Below are 19,756 nucleotides of genomic sequence, written 5' to 3' on the forward strand. Positions count from 1 at the left end.
TGATCTGTTAAAATACCAACGTCTTGAGCCTACATTTTGTAGTAATTATTACCAACGTAGATTCTCTTAGGTTATGAATTTCCATAGCATTAAACAACTCTACGCTTATAAATTGTATCTATAGCGCTCCTAAGGTAGGTACGGCTGTAAAATATAAAATTCAAAATGATGAACTTTTAAAATCATATTCCTATAAAGTACCTATAATATTCTGTAAAATGGAGTAAATGTATCTCGAAAATGTATATATGTTGAAATAAATATTTTGAAAACACGCATTTAGTTTTTGTTTGCTTTCAAAATAAAACAGGAAACGTCCATTATTCGTCTGACGGCCATAAATACGATGAATGCAATGCAACGTTTAAAAATTCCAATTTATCAACGCTGCTGAGCACAAAAATATGTGGACAAATGAAGGTTTCATTTTATTAAAGTTTTCCAAGCAATTCGGAAATTATAATTGTTACTCATAAACTCATTTCTCATCACAGAATGTTAAAACATTTTTAAGATCCCGAACTCTTACGTAATTTTTATTATCTTGATTTTACCAGGTGGTAAGTGCCACAACAAAAATATTATTGAATACCTAATATTAAAAATCGGAAGCTTGAAGAGGATCATTTAAAATTTTATAGCTGATACTAAAAGTTTGATTTTGAGGCACTGACTGTTATTAATGTTGGGGTCAACGTAGCCACAAGTAATTATTCTTCGACCCACCCTTAAGTAGGGTGGGGCTAGAATTTATTACGGCTGTTAGCAATTTCTTGCAGGTCAGTAACATTGTCTTATCTAACTCTCTTAATTAAGCGCATTACACCGTAATAGTGAGTGGTATATTATTGTTGTTTAGAAATATTATTCTCTAGAAATATTTTTGTAATTCTCCGGGATGCAGGCTATGTACTTTCCGTCAAAATCAGTTAAACGACTGTAAAAAGCTGGAAGACAGACAGACAGGCACACCTTCGCTTCGCCTTTATAATATTAGTATGGATTGTCACAAATTCACTTGTTTTTCCCCTCTGCATTTGTGTTATTGAAACTAAATATCCATGATTTTTATTTTGTCTGAGATTATAATATGGGTTATTTATCTTTCAAAATATACCTAAGTACCTATTTTTAACCCCCGACCCAAAAAGAGAGGTGTTATAAGTTTGACGTGTGTATGTGTGTATCTGTGTATCTGTCTGTGGCATCGTAGCGCCTAAACGAGTGAACCGATTTTAGTTTAGTTTTTTTTTGTTTGAAAGGTAAGGGCTTGATCGAGGGTGTTCTTAGCTATAATCCAAGAAAATCGGTTCAGCCGTTTGAAAGTTATCAGCTCTTTTCTAGTTACTCCAACCTTCACTTGTCGGGGGTGTTATAAATTTTTAATTTACACTTGTTCATTCAAATTTTCACACAATAGGCGTGACATAATATAAGAAACAGAAAAAGTGGCCTAAAAACTTTAAATAAACCAAAGAGTTGAATGAATGGAGTATTTTGCATTGTTAGGCCCAACCATGTCCTGGTTCTGAAGTGCATAGTAAACATTCCTCGAGAACAAGTAAACGGAATTCACATACGTATTGTAACTGGCCTCGTTTAGGTTTATTCCCATTTGCCATCGCATGCTTGCCCCCGTAACATATTCTGCCCCGCGACATTGTTTCACCTTATTACCAACTGCCTCCAATCGAAAGCTTTGCGCTTCGAGACCCGAATGGTTGAAAAATTATTATAAATGTAGTGACAGATAGAAAAAGTTAGTGAATTAATTTAACGGGATATGACTGAAATTATGCATACGTTAGATCACAAGACAAAATTGGTCTAAAAATAACGACTTTGACCAGCCAAAAATTTGAATTAAAAAAAAATATATACTTTTGTATTTTGTTAAAAAAGTTATTTTCAATGATACTCTACAAATTCAAAATATATTCGATACTCTCGCCCGTGGAGATGGCGCCTTAGGTAAACTAAAGAAAACTAAAAAAAAGCAGATTTTTATTTATGTTTATTTGTTTTTGATTTATCGTGCAAAATGTTGGAAAAAATACCCGAGTACGGAACCCCCAGTGCGCGTGTCTGACTCGCACATGGCCAGTTTTTTTTGTTTCGTAGTGTAGTATGTTAGCGGAAAAAATTGTACCTAAGTATATTGTTTTATTTTTAAATTACTTAAATCCTATTGTAACAAAGTAAACGTTTTAAGAAAGTAATTTTAGTAAAGTGTTCCCAAAACAGACAGTGAGGGTCGGGAATAAGCGCTTATTTGGGAGTGGAGCCTTCGGCCATAATCCGCAGGGCTTGACTTTAGTCCCCCACTCAAAGAACACATAATCACGGTATTATACCGGTACGTGTTGAAAATCTCTAGAGATGACGTCATATTTATATTTTATATTATACTAGCTGCTCCGCCCGGATTCGCTCGGGTCAAATGGGATAAACCTATATACCTACACATGATATTACTTAAGAGGGGTCTCTCCGACACTCGCTTCATACAAACGTAGTTCCAATTTCATTTGAATATTAAGCAACCAAAGTCCATGAAATTTTGCAGACATATTCTAGAAACTATCTATGTCTGTGGTTTTCCAGATTTCTGTTAAAATATTCGGTTTCAAATTTACGCGGTCTTAAAAATTTACATACTTTGAGCCCCTGTAATTTTAAAACTGCATATTTTTAGAAAAATCTAAAGCACCACAGACACAGATATTAGTTTCTAGAATATGTCTGCAAAATTTCATCGACTTTGGTTGCTTAATATTCAAATGAAATTGGAACTACGATTGTATGAAGCGAGTGACGGAGAGAGCCCTGTTAATCTATGTTACTTCTGGATAAAGTAGCTTTCTAATCGTAAAATTTATCGATTTCAAACAATCAAACAAATCCTTGCTCTTTATAATATGTATTAGCACACCAGATAACCAGATTAGATAACCTATGTTACGCACCGCGTCAAAATAGTGAAAACAGGTAGGTACTTTGTCATATAATATTATATTTCAGTCACTGCAGGCAGCGGTAGCCCAAGCATAATCAATGTGACAACACTTTCCCCTGCTTTTGCAGCGCTTTGTCTGTGCAAAACCTACGAAAAGATTTCTCGATTAGATAAGAAGACGAATGAAGTGTGAATAATATCATCATCATCAACCCATCGCCCGGTTTACTACTGAACACGGGTTTTTTCCTAGAATGAGAAGGGTTTGATATAATCTACCACGCTTGCCAAGTGCGGATTGGCTGACTACTTCAGTGTGCAGGTTTCCTCGCGGTATTTTTCTTTCTTTCACCTTTACCACACACACCTTTAGCACACGATACCTACTTAAAGTTTCATAAAAGGCATATTACTCCGTAAAGTTAGAGGTGCGGGTCCGGGATCGAACCTCCGACTTCCAACTTAGAGGCTGACGTTTTAACCACTACGCTATAACCGCTTTATAAGATCAGGTCAAATTAAAAGGTGATCAAGTAACGTAAACTTATACGACTGTTAGAAAATCAGTGTGACAAATAACACAAAATGTAGCGAGTTTTATGAAACCTTACTGTAGTTCTATACTTGCTTTTTATTTCCTGTAATAAAACACAAGTGCAGTTTCAGCGCTGTGAAATTTGATCTTCACGGAGATAAGAAGACTCATTTCCGCTCTAAATTGTACGGCTTACATTTTAAAAATATGTAGAAATATAATGCAATTATTTCGTGTTAACATTTAAGCATTCAGTGTTATGTGACCTAGTAGTACCTATCGCGTAAGGAATTCTGCTTATTTTTTAAATATTAGTATGATATGTAGGTACTTTATACAAATCTAAATGTATATCATGTCCACGTGGAATGGTGCCAAGATTGCTGGCTGCATTTCCGCGCTGAACAGTCGGGTTGATCCTTTGCATAAATAACGATCCAGCCTTTCTATCACCAGAAGAGATAATTAACCGCGGCAAAATACTTAGCGTTTATATAATAGTGACAAAATAGGTGTGTAGGTAAATGCCTACCATAGGTAGATGCAAGAAATCAACGGATAAGCAATATTTTGGGTCGTAAAGTTAAGTTTTGACAAAAGGACAAGCCTTGTAATAAGAGCATAATAACTCAAGCGAGTTATGAGGGTGATATTTTGAATAGGGTTTCCAATAACTATAGGGTAGGGTGGAAATAAGTGACCTTATTTTGTGAGTGGACCTTTCGCGTGACTTCGCGTAAAGCGCAGGGCTATCTAGATTTTGGTACTTACTTACATCGATGTAAGGAGGATAATAACTAATTATCACGATATTATGCTGATACGTGCAGAAGATCATAGTATTCAGAAATACACGGCTTATTGATTGAGAAACTTTTACATGCCGTAATATTGTTTATTAAATGAAACGTTTTGTTGCATAGATTCCAAAAATATGATAAATATGATTGAGATAAAACAAATGAATCGAATACCTGTGGTTTTACTTTTTAAACATTAGCAGGTTCGGTTTCTAACGTTTTAAGAACTGCTTATTTGGCGTAATTAAAAACATTTTGAACACTTATTTGAAGTTTTTCCTATTTAGGCTTATAACGTAGGTATCGAAATACTAAAATTAAAAATATATATATATATATAAAACTATCTAAAATTTACTTGATAGGTATAGATCTATCGGGTATATAATTTACACGCCGATGACTGAGATACAAAACATTTCGCTTGAACAAAGGAAATGCTTAAATTGTTCCCGACAATTAAGCTTTTGCTCACGGATTAAATCTATCGAGCGGCACCGCTGAAATGTGACCATAAAACGAAATGGCCACGCAAATATTAATATTCTATCTATCAAACAAAAGGTTGTTAAAACATCCCAGCTTTTTCTAAGTTTATTAGGTAAGTCAGGAAAAGCAAAAGAAACAAAAGAAGAAACCATGTTCGCCAAGAGGCTTTGTTGATCAGCTAATTTTGCCTGTATAATAAAACTGATTTTCTTCTCACGTTGATTTATTATCGGTGCTGGCGATCTAGTTTATCTGCGTTTTTCAGGAACGTTTCATAGTAATACATACTTAAATGGGTATGGCCATGCACAGCTCAGCGCTGATCGATCAGCGTTATTCAGTGTACAGTAAATTGGTGTACTGGTTTATATGCACCGTATTCTCTTCCAAGGTTATACAAAAAATTGATAAATTTCGACTTTTACTCTAATACAAGTGATACGAGTAGACATTGTGTCAGCGGCAGTTACAGGGCAACTAACGCAGCTCGCTTCAACAAAAAGCAAAGTCGGTAAAACTGCTGACGTTAGTGACCGTTAAAATGCTTCATAATATTTATCTGTCATCACCGACGAACAACGTGTGAAAAAAAACTAGCACATTTCTTTGCTTAGCCCCGTTCTTATAAACAAGAGTAAATATTATCTAAACACGGTTAGGTATGTATAAAATTACAAAGTCTAAACTATTGATTGCAGTTGAGTTCATGTACTTACAGTAAACTGAAGAGCACGTACTTGAACGTCAGGTAAGGTAAACGCGCGATGTATTTGATATTCACTGAAAAGCACCCTGCATTTTGATGCTCTATTATGTATAAGCTCTCGTAACTGTTCAACGATTTACCAACACTCGGTAATGAAAACTTGGTTTGCATAGTAATCAAATCAAATCATTACATTTATTCAAAGTATGTAGTACAGTTTTTTATACAACAATTACTGTCAAAGCCTAAAATTTATTCCTTAGATAAAAGTTATTTGACGATTGAAAAATCGGCCCTTAGTAGGATAAAAACTTTACTACCATGAAATGTATAATCCATATCAGGGCGCATCGTTGCTCACGTCTGTATAGTCTCCATATATTAATCATGAGCAAGTCTACTGCAGACTCGGCTTACTAATAAAAGCCAAAGGTTAAAGGTCAATACAGTCAAATCTCTCAAAATACATACCTTCAGCCAATGTACGGCAAATGTTGTAATTTCAAAAGATATTATGGCAGTTCTAATACCGTTTCCTAATTATAATTATTACTCGTTGCAGCAAATATAAGATCAATATCTTTTCACGGTACCGAAAAATATATTTTTCTACTAGCCGATACCCGCGACTTTGCCCGTCGCGACTTCGATTTAGGTTTTTCGAAATCCCGTGGGAACTCTTTGATTTTCCGGGATAAAAAGTAGCCTATGTGCTAATCCAGGATATTATCTATCTCCATTCCAATTTCAGCCAAATCCGTCCAGTGGTTTTTGCAGGTTTTTTAAGGAGTAACAAACATACACAGTACACACACACACACACCTACAAACTTTCGCCTTTATAATATTAGTATGATATATATATGAGTGTGATCGGCTCGATACCGATACTCTATACTCGGGCAAGATTGATTCAGTAGCGATTAAAAATTTTTGGTATCGCTTATAACAAACAACCATATTGATACTACTTCTCTGCCGCATCGAAGATTTTTTATTCGGCGATTTTTCAGTTTCAGCATAAAAAGCTTACGTAATCTGATGATACTCGTTTGAATCCAAAAACAAACAATGCATCTATAGATATTTCGACGTACGTAGGTTGCACTACGTAGGATTTGTTTTCAGATAAAAATTGCGCAACGGGATTACTTCGAAAATGTACGTTTTAATAAAATTAAACATTAAATAATAGCTATCTTTTCTTTCTGCACTCCTCTCTGTTGCTGAGTCGTTTTTGAATTTGTCGTGCAAAGGTAAGATTTTTTGAGATAATAATCCATACTAATGCGAACTGCCTCGTTGGTCTAGTGGTTAGCACGTTCGACTCCGAAGGTTGGGCTCCCAGGTCAGGCTATGAGAGCGAGAGAATAGAGAATCTGTGTTTGTGAACACACTTGAGCACTATAATATCTCTCGCGCAGTTAGCTAATCTCTAATGGAGATTGGCCGAAATTTGGTCGGAAGGTCAATGCGAAAGTACATTTTGTCTGCTTGTTTGTTTGCTAGCTTTTCACTAAAAATTTGGTGCTTGCATCCCGGAGAAGGACATAGGCTACATTTGGTCCCGGAAAATCAAAGAGTACCACGGGATTTTAAAACCAAGACCAAGTCGCGGGTATCATCTTGTATGAAAATAAAGCTTTTATGTGGTTCTCGTGGAAAGGAAAGCGGTAAAGTTGATCTACCACATGTTCCGCCACGGAGGTGTTTTGACGGAAGTCGGAATTTGCGCCCCGCCAGGGTTGAGGTTGAGACATAGATATATTATATAACACAGCACTACGGCAAGAAGTGATATAAATTATTAAAAAAACCGTCAAAGGAAATGAAATCCGTTTGGCGGTAAATACACGCATAAACACGCAATGCGTTTTGGTGGCATTGAATTTGACTAAGTTGGCGTCGCTGCAGTCTATAAAGCTCTTAGAAAAATAAGTATGCCACGTTTAAAACTAAATAGCGCGTTGTTTTTTTAAGTAGAAATCTCGCTTTTCGAACATTTTCATAACAACGTAGATATGTTTTGAAAGATATAATAATATTTATGCTGTTAGATTTATCCAATCGATGGGCCGCCCGCAATTTGTTTTCCAAAATAAATCACTCAACGTAAAAAAGAAAAAGTGGAACTTATCCATTACTTAATATGGGAGTGGTCGCGGCTCACGAAGGTCGATATAGACTGTAAACACCTGTAATTCATTATATTTTCTTTAAAGGTGAACAATCTGTTTACGTACCTACTACACACGCCCAGACTACCACTAACGATCATAGTCGAAGCTCAATCTATACTTCCATAGTCCATAGTCCATACTATAACATTAAAATTTGCTAAAGTCTATTTGTCTGTCTGATAGCTTTTCACGGCCTATCTGCTTAGCCGATTTTGAAGAAATATGGTAGAGATAGCTTGCATCCAAGGATTCCGTACCATCGTACAAGAAAGAACATTTTTGATTTTTTTTAATTTTTATATTGGCAATTTTGAAATTTTAGGAGGTATTTGCTGAAATTACTTTAATAAACATTAAGTTACTTCTAAACACACATTAAGAATAATTAAACTAAATTAAGTGGGTATTTGTTGTTATAACGGCAGAAGGAATACACATTCTGTGAAAATGGCAGGTCTCTACTTATTTATGGTTCTGGAGATATGCAGCCCGCTGACAGACAGACGAACGGACGGACGGCGGAGTCATAGAATACCCTTCGGGTGCGGAACCCAAAAAATGAACACGACTGAATTGGTACAAAGATTGTTATCGTAATTGCGTGTGTTTTGTGGAACTTAGAATCTAGATCCAGACGGAAGATAACATTCACTGTTACCTAGTTTCAATATTTTGAACTGGAACATTTTTACAAACTAATACCTAGATATTTATTTAACTATTACCTCCTCACCTCACCTTACTCAGTTTCTTCTTCAGTTCTCAACCTCAACTTAATCAGTTTACTCTGTTAAACTTTGACAAAGTAGACCTAAGGTTTTCCGAATATCGTAATGATTCAAGTCACTATAAAATAAGGTACCTATTGTTTATTTGTTAACATTTCAATGGCCAGTATTGATTAATTCCTAAGCGCTGATATCGAGACAAGTAAGGGCAGCTTTTGTTTGTGCCTTTTGTTTAACCGCCACCGCGCGGTTGTGCGGTTCTGGTGATACGGACGAGCCTTTTTAAATCAAGCCGGGTAACAGAATGAGTTATGGCCAGTGTTCCGAGCCCGTAGCTTCTTATCCGCAGATCTGGGCTTAAATGATGAAAGGTATAGGGGTACTTCGATTCAATCTTTTTGCATATACCGGTCTCCCAGTGGAGTTTCGAAAGAGAGTACTTACTTATACAAAATATGCAGATCGAATTTTGACTTTTGATTTATAAAAGAAACTAGCAAGATTTTTATTCAAATAAACCTTAACAGGGTTACATATCTACAATAAACTTTATAAAGAGCATAATCTTTTTATAGAATTTTAATTTTCTGTAATAAGTCTAAAAATGACTGAAATTTCATTATAAAATGCTACACTTATTTCCACAAATGACTTTTCTACTTTTCTGATTGTAGTTAAATCCCTCACAACTACCTTATAACGTCATAAGTATTTTTGGAAGGATTCGGATTGGTCCATGGCGCATGTAGCACCTACTTGTAGAAAACAAATTCAAATGAATTTAACAGAGATTTTTTTTTTAATTTAACAGAGATAATAATATTATAAACTTGCAATATATACCTACCTACTGCACATTACCAAAGAAAATCAAAGAGTGTCTACAAGACTTATTAAAACCTAATTCCACCCAGATGAAAATAAAGAATTTGTATTCAACACTTGGGATAAAATAATAGTTAGCCTAATAGGTATGTTATTGACTTTTGCATGTCAAGTTTAAATCTGTGAATTCAATAGTCCACTCGGCCAGTCGGAGGGCTCAAGAGGTGACGACCGTGGTTTACAGAATACAGCCGTTTTCTCCGAGTGCTTCAAGGGCGTCTTTTTAAATCTCTGTATTTCCCTTTTTTCACCTCACAGAATCGGGTCAGGTGGTTTTCTTAAAATCTACATATTGAATGAGGATAGGTACGTAACGTAAAAGTGAGTTTGGAAGTGAGTTTTTTATTTGTTTTACTTTGAGAAGTTAATCCATGTAAGTCCATAATCCACTTTGAGTTAACACGTAAAAGATTAATAGAAGTGCTTACATTAAAATAATTAATATACTAATTTTCTTTATTTGTAAGTATTTGCATGAACAACTAATCAGTATTGGGTGAAATTTTGCAAGAATAAAAACGCTTAGTCCGGATCCAAATACCTAAATCGAGTAAAGTAACCAACGTAAGTTAAGGAATACCTTCATACCACCCATTTGCATGCAAATATATGTATATTAGAACGTCAATCATATAATGTAGTAATCACCCTCCTACGTTTGTATGAAGAAAGCACCGGTTTCCTGCCCTCTTAAAATGCAAACTACGTACGAGGTAAAGATAGGTAATAGGTATAGATTTAATTAATCTAATATTTATACTACCTCCATATTTTTTAAAGGTTTATCTTGCCATAAAACGAAAGAAGGAAGGTTTAGAATTGGGATCACGTACCAAAAGCAATATCGTGCGATCTCTATCTCGTACACGATTTTACGGTACAAAAAACGCTTACTGCGCTTATTTCGGAGATTCATAACGAGGTATTTGCGAGAAGCGGATTTAGTGCCGCGGGCATATTAAAATATTTGCGCCACCGACTTCACAAACGGACTCAATTAAGTTTAAACGACACCATTGAGGGTAGAGTTTACTTTTTTGCTGACAGTAAGGCGTTGTGCAGCGGCTTTTCTGCTTTTACAGATTATTGAAGTGATTTTTTTTTTGTGAAATGTAAAAAAGATATAGAAGAAGTCAGTATCATTATCATCAACCCATTGCCCGCCACGCTATCCCAATGTGGATTGGCAGCATACTTCACTTACCTTTGAACACATTATGGAGAACTCTCTGGCATGCAGGTTTCCTCACGATGTTTTCCTTCACCGTTAAAGCAAGTGATATTTAACTGCTTAAAACGAACCTTACTCAGAAATACATGCCCGGGATCGAGCCGCCAACATCCCTCACGTATTAATCACTAAGTTACTATCGCTCATTGATATTTAGCGTTCCTTTGTTAAAGATATGTTAGTTTTTGTAGTTTTTTTAAACGTTTTCAGTACCTGCAGCTCTGGCTTCTTTGCAGGCGAGTACCATGCTGTGCCGCACGTCAGGATTGTCGTCAGCGATGGTCTCGCCGACGGCCACGAAGCGCTCCACGGCGCAGCAGACGGCGGCGCCCACCCGCTGCACCGCCGCGCCGCCCGCCGCCGCCTCGCCCCGCGTCGCCACCAGGCTGCTGATCTACCCAACAATAACATCGTTTAATGAACCATCGCCATCATCATCATCATCATAATCACTATAAATCGATATAATGCCCACAGCTGGACTTAGCGATCGACACACCTACTTGTATCCGCGAAGCTATTCACGCAGCTTCAAACAAAATTTCACGTAGGACAGCTTGTGCCACTTACTCTTACTACACACTTACACTATAGACTCTACCACCGGTTTGGAAAGAAGCTTCTACCGAGAAGAGCCGGCAAGAGACTTCGTTAGAAGAGTGTTATCAAAGGAGACTAACGAATCTAAAAGTTGAGGGAATGACGCAAGAAGAGTGGATATTCTTTACGCTCGTCAAGCATCGTCGGAGCATTATCAGGAGATGTAGACTCCGCAATGCTTAGTAATTGTAAAGTGTCTAATCACTTTATATTATACATTATAGACTGTGCAAATCGTATCCTGCATGTTGTACCCAGGTCAGATCGTACCATACGGATTTGTCTGTTTTGGCGGATTACAACGAATTAAGCTAGTGGTTGCTTGTAGATATTTATGCAGTAGATAATTGCCAGTAAACAAGCAGACGTCAGAAATGGAATTAGTCTGGGTAAGGAACTTTACAACATAACGAGACAAGCTTTCGACTGGAACAGATATCTCTAATACACAGGCTGAGGTCTTTAAAGCGTAGGTACTTAGACTTTGCTCAGACTTAAGTTTTGTTAAAACGAGATAGATTTATGCCAGCGATATAACGTTGTCTCGATTTATCAACCTTCGACCGACATCACCCTAGATGTCGGTCAATCGTACCTACTTGCTATGAGTTGTGCGATGCTGATAACTAGTCTTTCACTTCTCCTAAACTACCTACAGCCCGACTAGCATGGGCAGTAGATAAAAATTATATCCCCGATTATATCCACTGATTTCTATTCATCTGACATCTGTGGATATAATCGGGGGATATAATTTTTATCTACTGCCCATGCTAGCCGGGCAGGTACAAATTATAAGCACTCGCCTTCACACTCAGTTCACACCACTGAAAATCAAATGATATCTGCTAACTTTTAACTTTTCGTTTTCGAAGAAACGTCCTTTCATTTTTTGAGTCCTTGAGCCATTTTAGAAATCTGTACACCAGCTAAAATTTTGTAATAAATAAAAGTAAGCCAGAATAAACAAGTAAAGACTTTTCCGATAGTTTTATTATTTACGAGTATGGTTGTTCAGACAGACGCTAGAACAAAGGCAGTTTTACGAAGTTATACCGAGTTCGATGGCTAGCGGAATTATTTGTAGTATTCATGCGGGAGTCGGGAGTAGGTACAGTGAGAGAGAGAACTTCGAACCATTTTACTTGTAGAAGTTTTCACATTTAATTCCATTGTGCAATTTGGTTCAAGCACCTGGCTACATATTACATAGAAATATTAACTTATATGGATTAGTACAATACGTTGTTAGTAAGGATAAGGTATTAGCAGGGATAGCCTAGTGGTTGAGACATCGGCATTCTATTTGCAGAGTCCGGGGTTCCATTACGGGCACTCTCCTCTTACTTTATGGCGTTACATGCATTTTAAGCAATTACATATCCTTGCTTTAACCTTGAAGGAATACATCGTAAGGAAATCTGCATACCTGACAGTTCTCCATAGTGATCTCAAATCTTTGTGACCAGTTCCATACTGATCTCAAAGATTTGAGAACTGGAACTCTCAAGGTAGTGTGAAGTCTGCCACTACGCTCTTGGCCAGTGCGGTAGAATAGTCCAGTCCAAAATTCTTCTCATTCTGAGAGAAGACCCGTGCTAAGTTGTGGGCCGACGATGATGATGATATTTAGTAACTAGGTGAACGAAGAAGCTACAGCTACAGCTATGTCTACTTTACTGTACTGAAAGATTCTCTAATCTATGAGGGATGATTTGCTGAGTCTACAATAGAACAATCTAAACTATATATATCAATATCTACCTACCTACTGTAGAGATGATTGGAGAATATAGAGAAAAATAGATTCTACATTGTATATAAATTATGTTCGTATCAAGTACAAGTTATTTGTCATATTTATTGAGTGCAAAGCACAGAACCGGAAGGAACGTCTTAGCTCTAAGTAGAGGGCTCACGGTCTAAAGCAAAAAACCTTGCAATATCAGTGTGATCAAGGTCGTTTTTGCACGCCAACTTATTTTGCCACTACTTGTTGCTTTGATTATTTGCTTTTGGGATCACGGTATGGATTGATATAATATTGATGACCACATAAAAATATTCCGGGATAATAATAGGCTATAGTTCTGCGCCCCAATCACGAGACACATACCTGGGGCTCGCGGCACAGGTATTCGTCGTCATCGGAGAGCGCATCCATGTCGGCGTGCGCGTGTAGGGGTGGCGCGCGCTCGGCGGCGCGCTGTCGCGGGCGCGCAGCGCACGTGCTCCGTGGCGCTGGAGTGTGTGTGCGGCACCGCGCCGCTCAGCCCGAGTCTGCCGCGGCACTGACGGACCGGGAGCATCGATCCGCCGCCGCCGCCACCCGCACGCACCCGCCCTCTACGAGCCCACGTGGCCGCCCGCCCCGAGCTCCTGACTAAAACTCACCGAGCCTACCAGCATTTTCCGATCATAACTTTATATTTTCCGCTTTTGTGCAAAGGATAAGAAAAGGATGCATTTCGACAGATTGACGTTGGCTTTTGTATCATCGATAAACTCGGGCCTTTAAAACTGGCGCTATTCTATCGCATCTGAACTGCGTCGGCGCGAAACGGCATGCAACAGATGTCGTCTCGGCGGGAAAATCGGGCATCTGACGTAAAGGCGCCGCAGTCAGCAGCGTCGCGCACTGACGATAATACGCTCCGAAAATAGAGTTACGGCTGTAGACAGTGCGTAAAATCTGGGAAAATCGTCAGCGCAACGAGGCTACGTCAGAGGGTTACTCCAGTCCAGCTGTTATGCGGACACACGTCATGAACAAAGTAGATTTGAAGATTACGTTCCGGTGATTCTAGAAATGCATGCATTGTGGCGTACCTGCTTGATGAGTGGGAGTAGCGTTTTCTCGATGGAGCGCGTTTTGATTTGAGAGAATATATCGACATCGGGCAGGCCGGCGGCCGCCATGGTAGGCGCGGGCGCGACTGCGCGGGCGCTGGGGAGCCATTGGCCGCCCTCGTCACGTGGCACCGCTCGCCGCGCCGCCGCCCGCCGTAAACGTAACGTTGCATGTTTACGTGTGCTCTTGCGGGAATATAAAAACTAGTACTCGTTTACGTGTTTTATTTTGTTTTGATTGCGAATGCCAATTATAAGCGTATGTACACATGAAAGCTTTTAAATCGTTTCTACTGTGTATTATTTATTTTATGATTTGCCCTATTTTCATATTCGTTAAGTTGAATTTTTTTCGTAGTTACATAAGCCTATTAGGAACAATTTGCTGCAGGATCAGGTGACAAAAATAAATAAAACAACATAATCATAAACTTGTTTAAAATTTATTCATATATATTTCTTTAAATTTTAACGAAAACGTACTTACATGATTAAACTTAATAATAATCATTGGCACATTATCACACAAATTGTCAATGATTTATGTTTCCTTTTTGAATGCAAGTTAGTAAATACGATAACAATAATAATTATTATGTAATGAAAAATGTGAATTACTTTTTAATATAAAAATGCAATTAACAACAATTATATTTTGGGACGGTGTCGATACAAATCATAATAGATACCTAAGTACTTATTTAATTTTAGCAGACAAGGTAAATCATATTACAAAAAATCATTCGCTTATTTGTAGTTTTTAAAACAAATACGACACGCAAATACTTATATTAATAAAATAATGATTATAAACTATCAAATTATGACTTTGGTTATCGCTTATATACATTATATGTAAATGAAAGCATAAGATCCATATATTAACAATGTTAGGTGGAAATCAATTAAGTTGTTTTTGAATGAAAACCAGCTTATGCCCACGACTTCGTCAGCGTTGATTTAAATATTAAAAATCCTCTGGGAACTGTTTGATTTTCTGGGATAAAAAGTAGCCTATTATCACTTTCTAAATCTTAAACTATCTGAGGTATCCCGATGAAAATAAGATCGATGAAAAAAATCACACGGATCTGTTGCTCCTTTACGGCGTGATTGAAGAACAAACCAATAAACAACACACTTTCGCATTAATAATATGAGTAAGTGATATTTTATTTAACATATGATTATATGAAAATTTGATAAATCCATCCAAACTAAGACTGGACTAGGTTAACGACGCTTTGTATGAAATTATTATCATTAATAATAATAATTCAATACTCGTATTAAAGTGCAACTAGTAGAGATCAACTGGCCAATGACGAATCTCAATGGACATGTAGTCAATTATTGTACTATACGTAAAGTATCCAACGAATTACAGCATCAAACCTTTTTGTTGTTTATTGGGTAACTTAAGTGAACGACTAAGCATAAGAAACACGTTTCTGACAATAATTTAATATTATCTTTTGAAAATAGGGACCTTAATCTCACGTCCGCGTCTGTTTAACGTAAACTAATTAAATTCGTGTAAATTGGGTCATGTTTAGTTCGTACTGTGTGTCATTTTGTAACAAAGGTATCAAAATGACAGTTACGGAAGTACAATCGAATTGAAGAGGTGTGCGGTAGAGAAGGTAGGTATAATATGCACCACCTTCAACGGTAGAGATTTCGTTACCTATAATGGAACGTACGGGATACTTCTATGCTTTGTCGTTCACTGGGTAAATAGTGACAAACCAAGATGAAATCTTGTATTGAATCTGAGGGCAACGAATCTGAATAGGCAACGTTAGTGATACCATGGACACTGTAACGTAGTTATTTGAACCGCCTAAAAAATAAACACTTCGTAATAGTTCCGTGTAAGTTAATTACTTGTCCATTGAGATATGCAATGGGCAGGGCGTGCTTGGTGACAAAGTGGAACTAGGTGCCTCATAGATACCTAGTAGTTCTCGGGATTTCCGTAACATGCATCAAAGTATAAATTCTTTTTAAGGACAAGAAAACCTTCAAAACCTTAAACTAGTATTCATTACTCAAAACTAATTATAGTAAACACCCATACTGATTTGTGGCCGACGTTTGTTATAAAGAGCTTTGGAACTGTTGCTGTCTTGCGAGCTGTCTGACATCCAGGGACTTTGGTGTGAAGAATTGCGTACTTTTCTCTTGCGAAGACTTTCTGTGGGTCCTAACGTCGGCCTCAAAAGCTGTTTGAACCGGAAAGGCCCATCGGTGTAATCGTCGTCGGAACTAAAGACCGGAGTGGCGAGCATTTCTGGCGAGTTCCGCAGAATTTTGCGAAGGTCTGACTCGGGGTCGTATGCTGGACTGTAGACTGGTCGTGGCGGAAGTTCATTTTTTTGTGTTTGCTGCACTAGTTGTATTATTTTATTACTGAAATGAGATAAAACATTCATGTAGTAAGCTACTTATTATGTCAAATATTTTTGTGCTAACTAAGACTACCAGTGTACCAAACATAGGTTATAAGTAGCACTGATAACTACATTTTGATAAAGGCTGTGTCACCTCATGATGATCGTGTAAAATAATGTGTGATTTTATGGATTAAGAAATATTGTTATTTATTGTAGTATGTTGTTGTGTTATTAATATACTAGTGATATGGTGGTCAATGGAAAGGATTAAAAGTTATGTTTATTAGCTTACTTATGGTTGTGTAAATTAGCAGTAACAAATACAAACAAATTGCACGTAAAATAATATGATAATATGATAGTAAATTAGCGTCAAAGGTAAGTATGGAAACATAAACCGGGCAAGAAATACGTGATAAAAATATTTTTACTGTCTGAGGATATAAAAACAACTGATTAAAGTTATTCATGGTAGAAGTTAAAAATCTAGCGAAATAAAAGAAAATTTCACACTGCAACCACGATCTTCAATATAGAGACTTGGTAATTGGTATGATAGCAAAGAAACCATTGGCAGGTATGATAAAACCAAAAAGTTGGGATAAAGATCGAGGTAGTATGATTTTATACTAAGTGTTATTCATATAAATACTATTAGATATAATGGATATATGTGACGGCTTAACTCATCAGTTTGTCGAAGTGTGTCCGACTAGTTTCGAACTCGTCCAGGGACCTTATATTACCGCCCAGGAGACTACTCCGAAAAACGAGTGAGTTAATCCGTCATACTAGAGATATCGACATACATATCATTATTTATTTTATGCTGAGTGATGAAAATTGCATAAAACACGGATTTATTTAAAAATCATACCCTTGTTTTTGTTGTCCACTTCGTAAAGCATGCGAGATTATTAGAAAGCTATTAATCATTCAAGGCCAATAAGGCATAACGTTATTCTCTATATCATACCTGACTAGGCCACCACACTGCCTACTGCAAGGTAGGTTTTGCCAATTTTGGTTAGATTGGAGCGGTTTCTCGTCGTTGTATCCCTTATCGTGTTGATTTTGTTGATGTCTGAAATAATTGAACAACAACATTAGTGTTTTGTCTTGTTTTATATTGAAATTATGAATTTCCCGTGAAATTGGGTTCTTCCCGTTGACCTAGAATCATGAAATTTGGCAGGTAGGTAGGTCTGATAGCACAAGTAAAGGAAAAAAATGAAAACCGTGAATTTGTGGTTATATCACGCGAAAAATTTAATTTACTAAATCATACGAGTGTAGATGGCGCAGACCATTATTAACTTGCAGAGTTCTACATAAAAGTGTTCGCTCTTGACCGCTTGTTCATTATTATTATTTATGTAGACGTAGATTCGAATGCTATATCTTAAGGAAATGTACTTATCAAATAGGTACATTTTCCCATCGTAAAAACATATTTTTTAATTTAACTTTGATAGCCTTATTTTAACAAGAAATGTTAGAAAGATTCCTTGGTGTACTCAGATATTATACCTACGAGAATATTACCTTTGTATAGAAATATCCTTCATTTGAAAAATTTGATCCCAAGGCAGTGTATCACATTCGTAAAACTCTGGTGATGGGCTGATCCATAGGAATGCATGATTTTATTACAAAAAGAATAATAGTTTTAATGATAGGTATAGCATAATGTTAAAAAATAGATTTATTACTTTCAGATTAACCTTGCTGAATAAGAATAAGAAGTGGCTTTAGATCAATTTGTTGCGTTAGCACATAGTTACTGATTTATAGGTAGGTACGTTGTTTTAGCAACGTTTATCTAAGTGAGTAACTGGATTGCTGAACAAATTTAAATTACCTAGGTTCGGATTTGGCATTTAACCTTCCTCCATGACTCGAACGCGTCTAAGTGTCGAAATGATTATTCTAAACTTGAGCTTGTATGCGGAGTTTACATGGCAGTCTCTTTTGTAAGTAGGCAGGTACCAGAAGCCTGTCAAATCGGGTTTGAATTACCCTGTCCAAAGTAGCATACCCTGGCCAAAAATACTTTAACAGGGCTCACCTTGAAAGTCTGCTGGCATCTTCTTCTACTTTCGATGGTTGCCCTCTTATAATGGCAGGAACCAAACTAAATCCTGGCGGAGGCTGGTATTCCTCTGGTGGTTTCTTGATATCTTTAACCCGAATGCCTGGTTTGTTTCGGCGTAAATTCTTGTGTACATCTTGGTTTTTCATGTGGACCTGAAAGTTATGAATGAAAATTATTACTCAAGAGTCACATTTAATTTATTTTTTGTAATAGCTTTAAAATAAACTTTCAAGCCATTTATTCAAATATGTACCATTGTAAGCGTTTTTGACTGTCAATTGTTGAATATGAGACGTAATTTAGGTAATGCTGACAATTAATTAAGTCCGTGAACTTATAACTAAAGCAACGAGGGTTGCAAAGTGCAAACGTGCCCAGCGACGTGATTCGCTAATTCAGTGTCCAACACTGAATAACAGCCACCGAGCTCAGGTTTTGATTCATGGAAGGTTTTCTACGAAAAAATATTTTATTATCAATCAGTGAAGCAGCAATGTAGAACCAACGAAACCCGGTGACTTTCATTCATTGTTGATGAAGTGTGAACGCATAGTACCTACTCTGTGACAATGTCATTGTATAAAATATGTTCTGTTGCTGTCTGTCATAAAGTGTTATTTTATTTAAATAATCTAATAATATCTTAATTCACAAAATAGTTCCTTTAGGTTATGGGCCCCGGACGGCCACTGCGCGTAATAAATTAAAATCAAATAAATACAGTTTATTTCGGCGGATTAAGACAGATTTCGGACGAACGCGTGTCGCGTAGGGCCTTTACTTTTCAGGACATCATGGCGTCAATCAATCCACTTGCCTTTATTGAGAAGCTCACTGGTCGAGACAACTACAATACATGGAAATTCGCCGTGAAATCATATCTCGAGCACGAGGATTTGTGGGAATGTATTGATCCGGGCGCTAAAGATGCTCAAAAAGATGTGAAGGCAAAGTCAAAAATCATATTGCTTATTGACCCGGTAAATTATATACACGTTCAAGAAGCACGGACAGCACGCGAGGTATGGCTAAACTTACAGCGCGCATTCGACGACTCCGGCCTGTCACGTAAGGTAGGACTTTTGAAAGATTTAATTACAAAAAGCCTAGATAGTTGCTCAAATGTTGAGGAATACGTGAACAAGGTGATGTCCACTGCACACAAACTCAGAAATATAGGTTTTGCTGTAGATGATGAGTGGTTAGGCACTTTGCTTCTGGCAGGTTTGCCGGACACCTACAAACCTATGATCATGGCAATAGAGAGTTCGGGTGTGTCTATTAGTGCAGATTTTGTAAAAACTA

The 19,756-nt window shown here is 37.1% G+C and overlaps 2 protein-coding genes across 17 annotated transcripts in view; both read right to left on the reverse strand.

Moving 5' to 3' along the window:
- The window catches only part of LOC123872937 (alpha-catulin), an 82,290-nt gene extending 68,045 nt beyond the window's left edge, over nucleotides 1-14,245 (reverse strand). For 3 of the 12 annotated variants that reach the window (XM_045917553.1, XM_045917562.1, XM_045917543.1), the window contains exons 1-2: nucleotides 13,940-14,245; nucleotides 10,724-10,904 (exon numbers count right to left, since the gene is read on the reverse strand). In XM_045917553.1, the coding sequence (XP_045773509.1) occupies nucleotides 10,724-10,904; nucleotides 13,940-14,029 (271 nt within the window). In that variant the 5' untranslated portion in view covers nucleotides 14,030-14,245. Of the gene's footprint in view, nucleotides 1-10,723; nucleotides 10,905-13,226 lie in introns of all 12 variants that reach the window. The other 9 variants (XM_045917577.1, XM_045917594.1, XM_045917608.1 and 6 more) reach the window with 5 other exon arrangements.
- Nucleotides 14,246-14,383: 138 nt separating this feature from the next.
- Nucleotides 14,384-19,756, reverse strand: part of LOC123877121 (myosin-IIIb-like) — a 53,781-nt gene continuing 48,408 nt past the window's right edge. For 2 of the 5 annotated variants that reach the window (XM_045923636.1, XM_045923629.1), the window contains exons 19-23: nucleotides 18,425-18,603; nucleotides 17,902-17,979; nucleotides 17,333-17,440; nucleotides 17,234-17,251; nucleotides 14,384-16,372 (exon numbers count right to left, since the gene is read on the reverse strand). In XM_045923636.1, coding sequence (XP_045779592.1) covers nucleotides 16,018-16,372; nucleotides 17,234-17,251; nucleotides 17,333-17,440; nucleotides 17,902-17,979; nucleotides 18,425-18,603 — 738 coding nt within the window. In that variant the 3' untranslated portion in view covers nucleotides 14,384-16,017. The remainder of the gene's footprint in view (nucleotides 16,373-17,233; nucleotides 17,252-17,332; nucleotides 17,441-17,901; nucleotides 17,980-18,424; nucleotides 18,604-19,756) is intronic. The other 3 variants (XM_045923653.1, XM_045923646.1, XM_045923654.1) reach the window with 3 other exon arrangements.

Source organism: Maniola jurtina, chromosome 2 (assembly GCF_905333055.1).
Source record: "Maniola jurtina chromosome 2, ilManJurt1.1, whole genome shotgun sequence".
NCBI classification, from domain to species: Eukaryota; Metazoa; Arthropoda; class Insecta; order Lepidoptera; family Nymphalidae; genus Maniola; species Maniola jurtina.